The 18,913-nt window shown below is 37.1% G+C and overlaps 1 protein-coding gene across 1 annotated transcript in view; it reads right to left on the bottom strand.

Moving 5' to 3' along the window:
• Positions 1-1,962: 1,962 nt before the first annotated feature.
• Positions 1,963-18,913, bottom strand: part of ptcd2 (pentatricopeptide repeat domain 2) — a 38,807-nt gene continuing 21,856 nt past the window's right edge. Inside the window, exons 4-10 of the mRNA XM_026921841.3 lie at positions 8,949-9,066; positions 8,546-8,624; positions 3,700-3,791; positions 3,348-3,461; positions 3,063-3,137; positions 2,860-2,973; positions 1,963-2,576 (exon numbers count right to left, since the gene is read on the bottom strand). Coding sequence (XP_026777642.1) covers positions 2,358-2,576; positions 2,860-2,973; positions 3,063-3,137; positions 3,348-3,461; positions 3,700-3,791; positions 8,546-8,624; positions 8,949-9,066 — 811 coding nt within the window. The 3' untranslated portion in view covers positions 1,963-2,357. The remainder of the gene's footprint in view (positions 2,577-2,859; positions 2,974-3,062; positions 3,138-3,347; positions 3,462-3,699; positions 3,792-8,545; positions 8,625-8,948; positions 9,067-18,913) is intronic.

The raw sequence follows: 18,913 nt of genomic DNA, 5'->3' as shown, positions 1-18,913 counted from the left end.
CCCTGAGTCACACACTACTACCCATACAGGCAAACAGATTAGCTGAATGATTCGGTTGGAAAGAATTAGAACATAAGCTCCAAAACTAGTTGTGCAACAGCTTTGTCATTAAGGATTGTGTCAGTTAATGCTCAATTTTAATTAAAAATTAATAGTGCAATGTCTGAAACGGTTTACATACTTTGCAAACCCACTGAAAATAATTAATAACAATAATAAATTCTTTCAGTGTTTATAAAAAGAAATTACAGGTAATATATCAAACATGTACGCTGTTACGCTGATGACACACAGTTGTATGTTTCAGCAAAGCCAGATGACAGACACCAGCTTAATAAAGTTGAGGAATGTTTAAAAGACATTAGAAACTGGGTGCTTATTAACTTTCTCTTACTTAATTCTGACAAGACAGAAGTACTTGTACTAGGACCACATGCAGCTAGAAGTAAGCTTTCTGATTACATAATAACTCTGGATGGCCTTTCTGTTTCATCATGTGCAGCAGTAAAAGATCTTGGTGTGATTATCAACTCTAGTCTTTCTTTTGAAGCTCATGTAGATAATATCACTAGGATTGCTTTCTTTCATCTCAGAAATATTGCTAAGATAAGAAATATATTGTCACTACACGATGCAGAAAAATTAGTTCATGCTTTTGTTACCTCTAGGTTGGATTATTGTAATGCCTTACTGTCTGGATGTTCCAGTAGATGCATAAACAAGCTCCAGTTAGTCCAGAATGCAGCAGCAAGAATCCTTACTAGAATCAGAAGTTATGACCACATCACCCCTATCTTATCCACACTGCACTGGCTCCCAATCAAATTTCGTATCGATTATAAAATACTACTATTGACCTATAAAGCACTAAATGGTCTCGCGCCACAGTACCTGAGTGAACTTTTGGTCTTTTATGATCCGCAACGCCTACTCAGATCAAATGGTGCAGGCTATTTGTTGGTACCTTGAATAGTGCGTGCTACAGCTGGGGGTAGAGCCCCATAGTTATGGAACAGCCTTCCACTTAGTGTTAGGGGCTCGGACACAGTCTCAGTGTTTAAGTCTAGGCTGAAAACATATTTGTTTAGTCAAGCCTTTAGTGAATAGTTTTTTCTTAGGTACAGGGGCAGGTCTGGAGGGTTCACAGGCAGTGTGTTGTGGTGAACTGGGATATTTGGATGAGGAGTGGCTGGCTGCCTTATGTCCCAGGGTGCCCTCATGTGCTGTGTTAGCTTCTGGCTCTCCCTTTTTATGCTGTCATAGCTATTATTGCTGGAGTCCCTGCTTGCACTCTGCACGCAAAGTACATTGTCCTTAACCATTAGAGGACAAAAGCTTACCTAACAGTCTCTCTCTCTCTCTCTGTTGAGCTACACATGCTACGTCTGAGATGCCAGTGATCCTGACCCCTTCTGCTCCTCCTCGCTGCCTGACTCATCCTGATGCACCTTCTGCTCCTCCTCGCTGCTTGACCCATCCTGATGCCCTACTTCTGGTTGGAGTTCTCATCAGTTGAGTTCGCTCGCTGCTGCTGGGGGCGGCCCCATATGGATGGTCTGAAGAACCATTTGGTTTGCTGGGGATAGTCCCACCTGGGGGCTGTGGAGATGGCATGGGGATCACATATGGGGAGCTGTACTGTAATGCCTTGGGACTGCGATTGCTGTAGTGGCTTTGGGGCTGCGGTTGCCACGAGCACCTTCATACTCAGGACTCCATCAGTGGACCGTGGATAGATTTTAACCAACTTCTTGCAAAAACTGTGATGAATTTATTGGTTGCACAATTGCACTATTTGTCCATATAGTACACAATAATAGAAGGGATTTATTTATAATTGCACTATCCGTTTCTTCCTCATATCATCTCAGGGAGTTTTTCCTTGCCACCGTCGCCTCTGGCTTGCTCATTAGGGATAAATTCACATAGCACTATACAAATAAAATTGAATTGAATTGAATGTAACTATTCAGATGTTCTTTATTGCATTTATATTATAAATGTAAGAAAAATGCCCTAGTCATTTCAACACACACACAATCTTCTTGTTCAAACCTACATCTTAAATACTCTATAATAAATGCAGCCTATGCACACAGGGAAAATATTTAGACAGAAATCATACTCTCAATTTGAGAAATAGTTTAACTTTCTACTCACAAGTCCCACAGTATCACACTACAGAAACCCTTGGATCGAATGCCTCCAACTCAATGTTTTCTGGATACTCTGGACAGCTAACTTGTGGACATTTTTTTCCCACACTTCTAAAAATATTATGGTTTTAATACCAGGCACAGATGCATCAGTATTGTGCACTACTCATATTTTAGTAACTTTGGCAGTGACCATGACCATCACTCTGACAGCAGTGGTCTCAGAGTCCTTCGGCTGCTGGTCCTCCTGTTCTCCTCCTTCAGAAAAGACAAAAGCTTCCTTTTCCCTGTAGGTGTGCGGTACAGCAAGTGGTCCAGCCTTTGTGGGTTCACCTGACCTGCCTGCTGCAGCTGCTTAACCAGATGCTCAACTTGCACTCTCCATGGCCCATCTTCACTTCTCTCTCTCAACACATCAACCTGAAACAGAGTGACAGCTAGAAGTGGTGTTCGTTATACCAGTTATGAGCCATTAATACTTGGGAAAGTTAAAAGAGTAATGGATAACTGAAAAGAATAACAATTACAACTGTAATAATTAGACTGGTATATCTAGATTGCTTAAATTCCATTTCACTGCAAATGATAAACTGGCATAGATGATGGTTGTACTAGAGAATTCATTGATGAAATACTCATGGTGCAATTACTGTGGTTTTATTTTGTTTCATGAACATCAACTGATATCAACAATTAGTCTCACCACTTCCTGGCAGAAGTCTGGCTTCTTTACAAACACTAAACTATTGGACAACAGGGCTGTTGTGAGGACAGAGACTGCATCTTTCATTGATCCTGCCATGGCCAACAGAAGTACCTGAAAGCAGTTGACATAAAAATGTATAAGAACAGTTTGCATTGGTCTCTCTTATTCCTCATACATAGTGCACACACAAACAGACTTACTCTCAGGTTTTGGCATAGTCTGTTGTCTGTGTTCATGATCTGAGAGTAGATACTCTGTGCTCGCTCAACATCATCCTGAAAGATGCATAAGCAATAAGGTAAGGTACGAACATAACATTGAACCTCTCCTCCAGTTGTTGTTATGGTAATAATTAATTTTGTCAAACATCATTCTGTCAAATTTACCAATTTGTTATGCTATTCACAGGATACTTCATTTTCTTTTGTTCTTTCAGGGTCTGAATATAGATTGTGTGCCACTATATAGAACTGCCTCTTACTTACCTGCTTGAGGGCAAAGGCAACTGCAATGCAATAGGCATGTCTAGGAATGAAGCTGACTTTGGCCTGACCCTCCTCCAGCAGGGCCAAGCAGATCTGGTATGACTTAGGGGTGTTCTATAAGTTACATCACAAAGGAAATTAGAGATTAATCCACACTCTGTTTACTATGAATGCCACAATAGCAGCTTCAATGAAAATCTATTATAAATGTAAATATATTATGTATATATATATATATATATATATATATATATATATATAAATAAATAAACATCCCTCCAACATCACAATCCACATTTTTAGTGACCAAAATCTGCAAAAGACTAAAGACAAGACAAAACAGTTTTCCTACTAGCTTGTAGCAGGTAGCAAATGCCAGTGTAAAGGTGTCCTTGTTGAAAGCAACACCTTGGGCTTTCATCTCCCACATCAGCTCCAACACACCTGCATGGACATATTTACGTTAATACTCTCTGTACATGGCTATAATCATGGGAGCATGATTGTAGCATGGGACTTTTTGGCAAGGAAGAGAAAAAAAGAAAAAGAAAAAGAAAAAAAAAAGGCCACCCACCCACTAATATCTGGCACATGCGGTGATACTCCTTTAGTACCTCATAGAACATGAACCACGGGAGGGGTGGGACTGATTCTGGGCACTATAGTAGCAGCATCAAGCTGATAATGGTGCCGTATATATTGTGGATAGAAAACAAAGGTTCACGTTGTGATGGTCTGTTAATGGTCTAACAGGGTTGGTGTCCACTATAGCGGGACACTATTCGGCATAGTTTAGCTGAGGGTACAGATTAGATTTAGATTTCTTAGATACAATATTAAACATGTTAAATATGTTTATACCCCAATTGCCCATTCTTGTGAGTTTTATGAACTGGACCGAAAAGCTAGTATGCAACAGATGGGAAATGTACTGACAGATGAACAGGGTACTTGTTGGCTATTTGATGTTAGTTGCTACTGTTAGCCTAGCTGTACAGTGTTGCTTGGTAAATGTTTAGCATGTATGTAGACCTGTTACGATATATCGTACGATATATGGACATGACCTCAATCATTTTTGCCGATCTTGATATTGCCCATTGTGTTTACATAAGAATGAATGTCACCAACATTTTTACCATTCGTCCTGCTTTTGTCCCCTCTTCTGCTCTAGGGCTGTCAAATTAAAATTCAAACTTCGAATATTCATTGGATTTAAGATAAAAATGCACAATCGAACACAAAAACTGTGTGCATTCGAATTTAAGATGCGTAGCTGCACTAGCGCTGATTTTAATTAAAACATACGGTTGAAAAAATGACATTCAAGATAATGCACTAACAATGTTTTTTTTTTTTTTTTTAAGAAGAAGAATCTAGAAAGAATAGTACTAGTGTTTCAAATAATCCAGTCATAGCGAATAATGTCAGGGTTTGACCCGCTTATGCTGGATGAGCTGACGCTCAACAGTGAATGAGCACTGGTAAATTGAAGCGCTTTACTAGCAGGCTAATTAACTCACCAAGTGCATCCTGTACACAAATGAGATTAATCAGACATATACACAATATATTACAAATCACTTCTGCACAAAATGAGTCGAAGGCACAAGTGAACATGAACTTGTGTTTAAGTTCTAACGCGCCATGTAGAATGGTAAGTCAAGTTGTGAATACCATAACAACGGACAATGAATAACTAAAGCATAAATAATTCACAATATTGTATTACAATAGTGTACTCATTGTAATATTTCAGTAGATTAGGTTTTCACAAGTTTTTGTTGAAACATGTTCAATTTAATATATAAAATGTGTGAATTTGTTTAATTTCTGCATTTTCTCATCAACTAAAAATATTTGATGCCATTTTAGAGTAAAATTGACTAAAATTAATAAATATGACATGACAAAATCTTTACTAAATTTAAAAGATATATTTTGTCAGGAGACAAAAACCAGTGTGAAAATTAACTAGAAATCTTTTGATTTTATAATATAATTTTATGCACTTTAGTTTAAAAATAAATACACTTTGTTAACAGCCAGGTTTGTTCTTTGCAATAAACAATATAACATGTTTGGTTTGGTTTTCACCTTCTTGTGGACTGCTGATTTAAAAATCTGGTGTTTTTTTTTTTTTTTTGACATTCCAATTCCAATGACTGAACATTCTTAAAAAGCTCATTGAAAGGATGTACTTGCATTATTATGCTATTATATTATCATTATATCAGTGGCATAAAATGGTCCTAAAAAGACAATATCGTTTATCGCAATTATTTCTGGGCCAATATATCGTCCAAAAAAAGTAGTCATTGTGACAGGCCTACATGTATGGGCCATTTTCAGAGTTGAGTAACACACACACAGTGAGGATTTAATAACAAAACTGTGTATTCAGTGCTCACATGTACCTACACACTTAGGAGTTATTCAAACAGTTACACAAAAGTTGCAAACATGGGGTGGAGTTTGCCTAAAACAGAGCCTTATCTCAGTTACATGCACCGTGGACATTTCTCTCGTGCTATACCACCTTGTGCAAGGAGCTGTATTAGGTTCAGCACTACTGTCCGACAGTAACCACAGTATGAAATGTATACTTTCAGCTGTAAATACACTCATACTACGGAATGCCTTGAGCCCAATATTAAATACATAAATATAATACTACTAATTAATTAATTATTAAATAGTATCATTCCTTAAATAGGATTCAAATTTGTGGGAGTCAATGTGACTGTGGACCTCTCCTGGTCTCTAAACACAGCCCACATTATTCAGAGGGCTCAACAATGCCTTTTTTTTTTTTCCCCTGAGGAAGCTGAAAAGAACTAGCCTACAATAGCAACTCTTGGTCAACTTCTACTGTAGCACTGTGGAAAGCATACTGACCTACTGCATTATAGTATGGTTTGTTAGCTGCATGGCTGCTGAGAGAAGATGACTGCAAGAGATAGTGAAGACAGTCCAACATATCATCAGAGTAAAACTCCTAGCCCTGGAATAAATCTATACCAGCCACTGCCTTAAGAAAGCCCTTCTTAAGAAAGTATCACCAGGGACCCATCCCACCCTGAACATTACCTGTGTCGCTCCCCTGCCATCAAGAAAATACAATACTTTCTTCTGCACTCATATAAGACTGAGGAACAGCTTTTTCCCCATAGCTGCTGCAGGTCTATCTGGTTCATCTGGTCCACCCTGTCATACCAAAACTTGAAAACTAAACTAAACTAAACTGAAACCAAAACTGCTAAAACTCCAGTGCAATTGGACTCAGGCGACACATACCCTGGTACCCTTCTTGTTGTTTACATGACATTAGCATGTATAACATTCATCTCTAATTAAGCAATATTGATACTTCCAATGATGTAGCATCTTGCACAATGGTATGTGCACTAATCCATCATCTTGCACAAACCATACTCTTTGATATGCCAATAATTTGCACTGACATCCTCCTACATACTGCTGCACAACATGTAAATATGTAGTTATTGACATCAATACTGTATTTACTAGAATTGCACTGCATCATTCTCACACCGACTGCATTGCACTAAGACTCTATTTACACAAGAATCCTATCTTATATTTAGTCAACCAAAAGGTTCCTTCTTTCAAGGAGTGAATACTCATACTCAAAGTGAGCCGTAAGCATAACAGAGTGCTTGGTTAGCTTATCTGTCAAACTGTGGCAGGGTTTCTTTAGAGGAGAGTGCATCAAATTATGAAAACACAGGCTTTATCTTATTTATCCAACAACTCAAAATAACAAATTAAAAGCAGATAAAATAGCCTATATCCTGCTCACACATGATCTCAAGACCTCAATTTAGTATCTTTTGGCTTCAATAAACTGTATGCACAATTTACTGTTGGTGCAAAATATAAAATGCAAACTTATAGAATGTGCTCAATCAAGTGGTATTTTATAAGTTTCCAAATAATGAGGATTATTGTTAAATGAAATTAAATTTGCAGTGATTAATGTAATAATTACAATTAAGAGTTTTCATTCACTAATATACTGCCAATATAATAGACTCCTATTAAAGTTATTTATTTATTTCAGTGCTTGCCATCCTCTCATTCATGTATCATATTATTCATTTTTATTTTTAAATTGTCTCTTGCTATTTACACTGTATTACATTTGACAGCAAAGGAAAAATAAAAAGGCGATTTCTTCAGTCTGCATTTCCTATCCTGCATTTCCTGATTTTTTTCAGGCTTAAAGGCAAGTCTTAATGTTAAAGGCGGTGGTCTAGACCAGGGGTTATCAACTGCTTTTTGGCCAAATCAGATAATTGGGTCCAAATATTGCAACTCATCCTAGCTTTTACCCTGTGAAGTTTGTTGGTGATATCACTGACTGTTGTTTTGGGGTTTTTCTTCACAGCTCTCACAATGTTTGTCATCAACTGCTGTTTTCCTTGGCCGACCTATTCGGTGTCTGTCTATTCGAAAGTGCAAAAATGGATGATTCTATGTCTGTCTTTTATTAAAAAGTCAGCAAGCTAACTGTGATTAGGACCCCTAATTATAATGTGGACGGGAAAAAAAACAATAAACAACTGAAATTTGATACAGCTGGACAGTGAACATAAGTGAGAAGAAACTCACATTTTGAACACAGTTAAAGGAAAGCAAATTTCATGTTTCTTTTCCAAACTTCTGCATTATAAACGCTTATGAATGCTGCTTCTGTCTTATGAAAGTGTAAGTAGTAGTCTTTCAAATCTTCCATGAGACAGTGAACAGTGGAAGCAAATAAGACACGCAATCACTGCAGCATCCCTAAAGGGACAAATAATTCAAGCAAATATCTGTATTAGAGCTTTTACTCGTTTCCCCGCAATGTGTTGTGAGAAAGAAACAGCTTTGTGCTATTCACCAAGATGAGAGTGAGCATTTTAAGAGGTAGCATGTACATCTGTAGCCAGCATTTCATAGAATCTGACTACTTGATACATGGGACTATACTCTCTTGATTGGAATGGATGAAATAAACCTGTTGTCTGGAAAAATGCAAACTCAGCCAGCCAGCTTCTTCATTCATAACATATAAGTGTGAAAAAGGTCTATGAGCTGCCGGGATATAGTTTTCACCCTCGTTATTTGAATTTAACAAATTAATTTTGTATGTGATTTGATAGATTTTATAATGCTTGAATAATAACTCTTACCTTCCAAGTGTCCTTTACTGAACAGCAGGTCTATGGCCAGGTTAAAAGAAGTACAGTCTGGAAAGAATCCTTTTAGCCTCTTAAAGAAAAGGATAACGAAAGAAAATTGACATAAAAATAAGTCTAATAAATTGATGCTTAGTAACAAATTAACAATGTACAACTGAGATCAATTATTACTTTTTATACACAAAATTGTAAGTGAATTTTCACAACTGTATGCATTATACATGATATAATTTGCCATGCTACAATGGAGATGAATTAAAGGACCAACAGAAAATATGAAAACATTGATGGCATGAGATGTGTCTCTTAAATAAATAAATAAATCAAACAAACTCTTAAACTACAGTCTGAGTATCAATATAACTTGTATATATTAGTTAATTAATATTAGTACCTTATCAGTTAGTGTAGTGAGTGCTAAATCTGCCAGGCCCAGTTCATAACACAGTCTCATAAACAGAGGTCCAAACCTGAACTCCCCGAATGCCATATTACAATTTTCTTCATGGTACCTGCATAGAAAAATTAAAATATAACTGCCGTTTGTATGTTCTGATTTGAAATACTAATAGAGAAGAAGCAATTGGAAAACCAGAGAGTTACACACTGAATTATACATCAATATTTAAGCAATACAAAGACAGTTTAACAATGATTATCAAGTAGTGCTAATCATATTACTGAAAATGTGAAAAGATTAGAGAAGAGTATCAAAAAAAAAAAAAAAGAACTCTGCATGGACGCTAAGGACCATGAGCATGAATCCAGCTTATCTCTCTGGTCTAAGTAGCAGTATTAAGGGAGTACTACCTATAGGCCAAGTTTCATGTCTCTATGACCTATGTTTGGTCTGCATGATTCTGTGTGGTCCAAGGATGTAGCAACCCTGTGACCAGCTCTTGACCAGCCAAGTTGCAAAGAGCACTAAAGAGACCACAGATTGACATACTGTTCATATAATGTTAACATTATTGTTAACATAATGTCAACTGTTAACATAAGAAATGACAAATGCTCAGTTGTAACCTTGTCAAATGACTGTAGAAATTTGATTGGCTGATTAATGGCTCAGTAATTTGTGATGTTCAGTCCTCCCCGAAAGTACTAGAATGGCAATTTTTTTGTTTTTGCTACACACTGAAGACATTTGGATTTGAAATTAAAAGATGAATATGAGATGATAGATCAGAATTTCAGCTTCCATTTCCTGATATTTACATCTAGATGTGTTAAACAACTTAGAACATGACACCTTTAGTGGGGTGAGCAAAAGTATAGGAACAGATAGTCTTAAAGTAAATAACATTTAATATTTGGTTGCATATCCCTTGCTTGCAATAACTGCACAAGCCAATGACCCCCGACATCACCAAACTGTTGCATTCTTCTTTTGTGATGCTTTTCCAGGGTTGTACCACAGTTTCTTTCAATTATTGTTGGTTTTGGGGGTTTCTCTCTTCAGTCTCCTCTTCAGGAGAAATGCATGCTCAACTGGGTTAAGGTCTAATGATTGACTTGGCCAGTCTAAAACCTTCCACATTTTTACCCCGATGAAGTCCTTTGCTGTGTTTGTGTGTTTTAGGTCATTGTCTTGATGCATGATGAAGTTCCATCCAATTAAATTGGATAGATTTCTCTGTAAATTGACAGACTAAATGTTTCTATAGACTTCTGAATTCAGTCTGCTGCTACCATCATGAGTTACACCATCAATAAATATTAGTGAGCCTGTTCCAGAAGCAGCCATGCAAGCCCAAGCCATCCCACTATCTCCACCCTGTTTAACCTATGAGCTCATGTTTTGGACCACGAGTGGGTTTTTCTTTCTTCACACTTTGGCCTGTCCATCACTTTGATTAACCTTTGGTAGAGGTTAATCTTGGTTCCACAACTTTTGTGGCTCATCTCTGTTTTTGTTTTTCTTTTTTCAATCAGGTCTTCCAATTCTTAGTGCTGATGACTACTTTGCATCTTGTAATATGGCCTCTATATTTCTACTGTTTCTAAGACCTCTTCGAAGAGTGGATTGTGATACCTTCACCCCGGCCCTGTGCAGTTTGTTGACATCATTGACTGTTGTTTTTGGGTTTTTCTTCACAGCTCTCACAATGTTTGCCATAAACTGCTGTTGTTTTCCGACCTGTTTGACGTCTGTTAGCACACCAGTGGTTTCTTTCTTTTTCAGAACATTCCAAATTGTTGTATTGGCTACGCCCAATGCTTGCACAATAGCTCTGATCAATTTCCCCTCTTTGCTTAGCTTCGGAATGGCTTGCTTTTCTCCCATAGACAGCTCTCTTATCTTCATGTTGGTTTATCTAGTTTAATAAAAATGCAATCTTCACAGGCAAAACCCAGGGCTAAAACCAAGAGTACATATTCAGAGCTATTAACTGTTTAAACAATCAATCTAAAAGAACACACCTGGGCAACAAGAAACACCAGTCAGTTACATATCAATATTTTTGATCATCTAGATGTAAATATCAAGAAATGAAAGCTGAAATTTTGATATAATCCTCTCATATTCATCTTTTGATCTCAAACCCAAATTCTTCAGTCTTCAGTATATAGTAAAAACAAAAGAATTAGCCTTTAAAGAATTAAATTTTCTGCCATTTCGAATTTTTTGTAAAACGTACTTTTGCTAACTCCTCCTAGAACATTCACTGGAACTCCACCAAATTTTGCTCAGATCATCTTCAGACAGTGAAGACCAAAAGTTATTCAAAGATTTTTGATAGACCAAAAATCATTTGCATATAACAAATATGATGGCGAGCATGCCAAAATGAACGTGAGGTTATATCTCCGCAACGCTTTGGTGTTTTGACACCAAACTTGGTGGGTCTTGTAACAACCATGACCTGAGGGTACATCAGCAGTTTCGGAACAGTTTCGGAACAGTCACAAGATATGAAAAATTGTTCTTTTTGCTTATAATTTTTGTATAATTTGTCCTAAAATCATGGAAGGGGTATCTTTAGATTCAGTGAGGTGTACCGAGTTGAACGATACCCAATTTTACTATGCTGGCTATTTTGGGCGTCATCCATTTTGAATTGTGTGTTAAGATGCTTTATTTTAAATTGGTCACAGGGAGGTGCTATCACATTTTACATGTGTATAAATAATTGTATGTTATGCAATGTTTCACACATACACATGATATTTGTATATTAGACCTCCTAATACTTAACTTTGACACCAGTGGTTCTTGAGGCAATCAACTCATTAAATATTTGTGATTATTTAAAAAAAAAAAAAAAAAAACTACTATTGTAAACTAGTCCTACGTTTTTCACTCAACCTCAACACGTATAATTTTCTGGACTGTAGCACAATTTTCTGGACTTCCTATGTCAATAATTATGAAAAAAATGTTGAACTTTAGTCTCTGGATGGCTATAAAAAGTGAATTTTAAAAAATAATCATGTCTTCCTCATTGAGCCACTTTCCTTCGCTGCCTCCCTGTTCCCTTCTTGAGTCTATTATGGACCTGAGTCCATATTCCAAAGGAGCCATTGGTAAAATTTATTCTGTAATCAATTCTCATAACCTGGAACCCCTAGCTCAATTAAAAAGAAAATGGGAGGTGGAATTAGATATAGAACTCATGTGGCAGTCTGTCTTAAATAATATTTATTCATCTTCAATTTGTCTAAAACAGAGTAATTCAATTTAAAATTGTTCACAGACTGCATTGGTCCAAAGTGAAGTTAGCCAAATTCAAAATAAATTTAGACCCTAACTGTGATAGGTGTGAAATTGAGCCAGCTACGCTATCTCACATGCTTTGGCTTTGTCCAAAATTTCTCTCTGATACATAAAAGACATGTATAGAGCCTGAGGCCATAATTTCAATACTTGGTATCATACCACGATCCTTTAGTTTTAATCAAAGTAAGAAAAATCTGATCGCTTTTACTATGCTTTTAGCCTGGAGGTTAATACTGCTCAAATGGAAAGAAAAATCCCCTCCAACCAGCAAGCAATGGCTTAAGGACTTACTACATTATATGGCCTTAGAAAAAATACAGCACACTATAAGAGGCTGTACCAACATGTTTTATATTACTTGGCAACCTGTTTTAGATCAGATAAAGAAGATGGACCCCTCAGTTATCTCAGAGGAGTAGAATTTTTTTTTTTTCTTCATATTAGAAAGCTTAAATGTTTAATTGTGTAACAGGGGGAATTGTTGTGGGTAGGGATGTTATTTAAAAAATGAAAAAGATGTCTAATTGTATTATAATGTCTCATGTTTGACAAAATATTCAATAAAAATACTTTGGAACAAAAAATAAGCGTGAAGAAGTGTATCCAAAAGCCTATAATTCCTAAACAAAACCCCAGGACTTCATGAAATTAGGTAAGCACATGCATCTTATGATCACTTAACTCATGTCTGCAGTCATTCAGGTTTCCTTAGAAATTGTTTATTAGTTGCAATATTAATCACAGTGCTTTAATTTTTGATACCCAACAATGTTTCCAAACATTTCTGTACTTTAACTCAAGCAGAAACATACATAGGAAAGCTCTGCACTGATCCTATGGCGACTCGCATCCACATTCAGCTCTGGTGCACAGTTTATGGTTAAAACATACCTGCTCCCATAGCTGTCTATAGGAGTTTGTGCCAGTCATTAAAGTGACCCTGAACACAGAAAATAAGGCAGATACAATAATAAGATACATGCAATCAACCCTGAATAACTACATCTGTCCTTGTAAATAATATATGCATAATATACAATGCTCCTCCTCAAACATTCTCTATAATAAACACTGCATCCCTAGTGGGCGGATATAGACTGTTATTGATATTGACTGTTACTGTTACTGATATTGACGCACTAGGCAGCTAGGAATAACAGAACAGCTTTCTATTAATTCAATACAAAACTACAATATCACAAGCCATAAAAACTCACTACACCCATTTACATCCTCAACACTACACTCAAGTCAACACTACACTTTAAACAAAGTAGTGGCAGAATTCACCGCAACAACCACACTAACGCCAGAAGCATAACAGTATACATCACCCTAACATTACCATATTATGCATTCAGCTTAATTAACAATGAAAATAGAAGTCATACATGCTTAATATGCACACACAATACAACTTCCTGGAGGTAGGTTTTTGATCGGCTATATATGTATTAATTAGAAAAATAGCAGGAGATTAAGTTTTCAATTTTCACGAATAAAAAGGATAGCAAATGTTTATCTTCCTATGTAAAAAAGGTTGAGGAGATTTATGCACACATAGCTATAGAGCCCTCTCTTAGCCCTTATCACTGTTATGATATTTGAGCAGAAATAAAAACCGACACAAATAAACTGATGAAATAATCACTGACACCTCGTGGTGTTTGTTTTGACACGTGAGACTACACTCTGCACGGAGCGAAATACTTCAGATGTGGATTTAAAACACTGACAACGAAAGGTATATATATTAATAAACACTGTAAAAAATATATTACATATTGTAATATAATGTTAACAAATGGAAATTTATTGTAAAGTTTTCCTATGAACTTTACATGCCATGTTTCTAGATTACAGCTAAAAAACACACAGTTGACCTGTACTATTTTTAATGTTTGGTAATTTGGATGTATATCCTTTATTTACCTTAATACTTACTAATAGTTGATATAGGTTAATATTTATATATTTATTTCATTTTAAAAAGCACAGTACATTTTCATGGTACAATCAGTACTGTTTATTTTTGTAATAAAGTTCAGCAATATTTTACTTTGAGTGTTATATTTTCATTCAGTATCAATTTTAAAAACTATCAGTTGATCAATTGGTTATTGGTTTGTCCTGCCAACGTTAGTTATTGGTAAAATCTATTATCAGTCAACCTCTATTCCAAGCAAAATCTGCTTGGCCCCTAAATATATCCCCAAGCGAATATCTGCAGGGTCCAAGCACTCCTCCCAAATAGCACCCCCCCCCCCCAAGTGGCCAGTTCTTCCAAGAAACACAGTACCATAGATATTATACATGAACATATGCTCTGTGATGATGGCTCAATTCTAGCTGCATGAAATGCCTGTTGAAAGCTGATGAGCTGAAGTTGGCCATGTTTTTGAAGTAATTCAGTTATGACTAAAAATCCAGTTACAGTTACAGATTAGCAGTTCAATGCAGCACACAAAATTTCAGCTCAATTGGACTTTTTGTTCTTCAGAAACAACTATTAGGACTTAACTCCACCCCTATCTTTGCACACATCATGTTTTAAGTTTGGTTTAAATCCATAGCACCAGTCATGAATTACAGCTACTTGAGTAATCCAGCTCTGCCTTCGCAGAATTGATTGATGTATGGCAGCCATATTGTCTACAAATGCCAACATGTTTTTGATCATGCCCACTTAAATATATGATAATTTGTTTAAAGAGTGTGCGCCAACACATTAGCCTAAAGCACAATTTCAAGGAGACTGCATCAGAGAGTAGGGGGTCCATACCCAAACCTACCATTCAAATTTCACGGCGAGTGCTCAATATTAACCCTGTCAAAAAAATGCCTGCCGAAACCTGATTGGCTGATGGCAGCCATGCTTTTTTCCTAGTAATTAGGTCATTATCAAAAATCCACTTACAGATTAGCACATAGATGGATCATACTAATTTTAAGCTCGATCAGACATACAGTTCCTGAGAAAGAGTTATCTGACCTTAGCTCCACCCCTTTGTATGACCACTCCCCAAATTTTGCATATGACCTTAGAATCTTCTCTTGTATAAGCCTTTCAAGTTCCATGCAAATATGCACAAGCAGTCATCAGGCCCATTTCGCTTGCCTGAGTAGCGGGAGGGAGTACTACCCACTGACCAAGTTTCATGTCTCTATGACAAAGTTTGGTCTGCAGAATTTGTTTTAAATCAGAAAATATAATAACAATAATAACAATAATAATAATAAGAAGAAGAAGAAGAAAAATCCCAACAAAAACAATAGGGTTCTAGCCCCTTTGGTCCTTGGACCCCTAACAATAATAATAATAATATAAAAATTTTCAGTAGCCCTCCAAAGTTGCAAATGAACTCAAACGTGATATATTAACATCAGATAATATTGCTAAACATATATGCCAAATTTGGTGTCAATACGTAAAAGCATTGCTGAGAAATGGCCTCACTTCCTGTCTGGTGACTTGGCCATTAAATTCATTTGTGTGTTAAGTATGAACGTCCCCACATATCAAAAATCTGAGAACGTTTTGTTTATGTTCGTCTCACAATGCTGTGATCCAAATTTTGCATGATTTGGTAAATTTGTGGGAGAAGAAGAAAAAAAAAATGGTTAAATCACAGATTTGTTATATTTAGAACATTCGGCACTTTTCAGGGAATCAACAGAAAGAAGAATCATGATTTGATGTTGAGGAGTTTAAAAACGAGATTAGGCTTCACTTCCTGTGTGAATCTGAATATGTCCCACTGCTGCCAAGATATGCCTTCGCTTACTGCTTGGTGACTTCGCCATCAAATTCATTTTGGTGGTATGAGAGAACCATCCTGTCTCACGATGCTGTGATCCAAGATTTGTGACGATTGGACAAAACTTGAAGAAAATGCAAAAAAACTTATGAAAATTCAAACAGGGCTATGGGCTGCCATAGACACCTATCAAAGTATAATAATAATAATAGTAATAATAATAATAATAATAATAATAATAATTATTATTATTGTTATTACTATTATTATTGTTATTTTATTATAACAACAACTACAACTATAGCTACAAACAGTGATTCTTCTTTTGAAGTGAAGTGAAGTGTGGCCAAGTATGGTGACCCATACTAGGAATTTGTGCTCTGCATTTAACCCATCCAAGTGCACACACCGTAGTGAACACACACACCGTGAACACACACCCGGAGCAGTGGGCAGCCTTTTGCTGCGGCACCCGGGGAGCAGTTGGGGGTTCGGTGCCTTGCTCAAGGGTCTCATCTCAGTCGTGGTATTGAGGGTGGGAGAGAGAGCGCTGGTCATTCACTCCCCCCACCTACAATCCCTGCCGGACCCGAGACTCGAACCCACAACCTTCAGGTTCACCTTCAGGTTGCAAGTCCGAGTCTCTAACCATTAAGCCTCGACTTTTTTGCGGGGTCCAAGCACTCCTCGCAAATAGCACCCTCAGAGGCCAGTTCTTGCCAAATTTTTTAGCGTTTCAACAACAGAATTAGCCAAACAAATACTTTTCTTTCTACACCTTATTTTCCAAATGATATGCTTGGTCTTCTGTGCGAAAACTTGAATAGTACCCCCCGATTGCCAATTTGAGTGAGACTGTATCAGGTAGTAGAAGGACCTTACACCAAACTACCATTCAAGTTTCATCATGATAGCTCAATAGTAACCCTGTAAAGTGCCTGCTGAAATCAGTTTGCAGCCATGTTTTTTAACTAATGAGGTCAACATCAAAATTATGTTACAAATTAGAATCTAGATGCAGCATACCACATTTCAGCTTGATCGGACTTTTCTGACTTTAGCCCTGCCTCTATGTATGATCATGCCCCAAACTCTGCATATCAACTCAGAATCGTGTCCTGTGTATGCCAACAAAGTTACAGTTTACAAATAATAATAATAATAATAATAATAATAAATAGAAGAAGAAGAAGAATGAGGAAAAAAAAGAAAAAAGAAAAATCTTAATTATAATAGTGTTCCGGCACGCTAAGCTAGGTTTCAGTGCTTGGACTCCTAACAATAATAATAATAATAATAATAATAATACTAATAATAATAATGATAAGTAATCAGAGCTGCAAGCAGCATTTTCGGGGGCCAAGCACCCAGACTTGGTGAGCCACACATTCATAGACATGCTACAATTTTTGCCTAAGCAATCACAGGACAGCAGAGCCATAACTTTAGGCAGCAGGGTGGCATTGCTGCAGCATTATTTAGACAGGTGTCAAGATGATGTGAGCCAAATTTGATGAAGCTTGGACAAAATTTGGAGGAAGAGTGGCAAAAATGGCAGCTAGAAGTAAGCATTTTTTTAGCAGGTTATTGTTACTTTTGACCAGTAGGTGGCACTGGCACAAAATTTGTTGCATAGCCTCAGGTCATGATCCTGAAGGTGCCTACGAAGTTTTGTGTCAGTGCGCAGACATTGTTGAGATACAGCCTCAATTTCTATTTGGCGGCTTAGCAATCAGATTTGTTGGCCCATTGTGGACAAACCGTTTGGAATATTCAAAATTCTTTTAATAATTTTGTGAGGCTTACTCTGGAAATGACGCATGCCAAATTTGGTGATGATTGGAGAACATTTGTAGGAGGAGTAGCCCAAAAAAACAAACAAACAAACAAAAGAAAAAAAGATGGTCAACCCTTGAATTTCAGATGCTGGTATGCCTCCACTTCTGCATACTCCAGGGAAATATAGAAAAAATTAACTGTGAATTTATCACAAACTCTTCAAATGATATAAGGAAAAATATGAAAGTTGTTACAGTTCTTGACCACAATGCAGCACAAAACTTCCTGGGTACATTCAGGACATGGTCCTGAAGATGCCTACCAAATTTTGTGTCAGTATGCAATATCGTTGCTGAGATACAGCCTCACTTCCTGTTCGGTGGCTTTGCCATCAGATTCGTTGGCGCATTACAGGCAATCAGTTTGGATAACTTTTGTGAAGCTTATGCTGACAATGATGTGTGCCAAATTTGGTGATGATTGGACAAAATTTGTAGGAGGAGTAGGGGAAAAAACTGTTTCTGACAAAATCCGAGATGGCAGAAAATCTAATTAGGCATAAATTGATGTCCGAACATCAATTTATGTTCGGTGCACCGAACTCGGCTCGATCCAGGGAATCCAGGGATGCCTGGCTTTTAGATTTTGGACGCATGGGTCAAAGGTTATGAACATAAATGTACTTCCAAATTAGGCCCAAATTTGACTCGATGGTGGCACTAGAGTGTTGGCAACACTTGGCCCAAATTTGTTCAGAATGTTCCTTAGACCCTCCCCAATCAGCGTGCCAAATTTCACAACTTTTTACCAGACAGTTATATGGGCTCTCAGACACCCGAGCCAGAAAAAGAAGAAGAAGAAGAAGAAGAAGAAGAAGAAAATGTAGTATAACAATAGGGTGCCTATGCACCTTCAGTGCTTGGCCCCCCAATTATATAGCACCAAGTGGTGACCTGTGGGGTCCAAGCGCTCTTTGCAAATAGTGACCCCCAGTGACCAGTTCTCCCAAGTTATAAGATGACTAATTAGATGAACATATTTATTAAGTTTAGTGACAATAACACAACTGTAGTTGTGTGAAATGCCTGCTGACTGGCTGAA

This window comes from Pangasianodon hypophthalmus, chromosome 27 (assembly GCF_027358585.1).
Source record: "Pangasianodon hypophthalmus isolate fPanHyp1 chromosome 27, fPanHyp1.pri, whole genome shotgun sequence".
NCBI classification, from domain to species: domain Eukaryota; kingdom Metazoa; phylum Chordata; class Actinopteri; order Siluriformes; family Pangasiidae; genus Pangasianodon; species Pangasianodon hypophthalmus.
The sequence above is the reverse complement of the archived record's forward strand: the minus strand, read 5'-3'. Positions and strand labels throughout refer to the sequence as shown.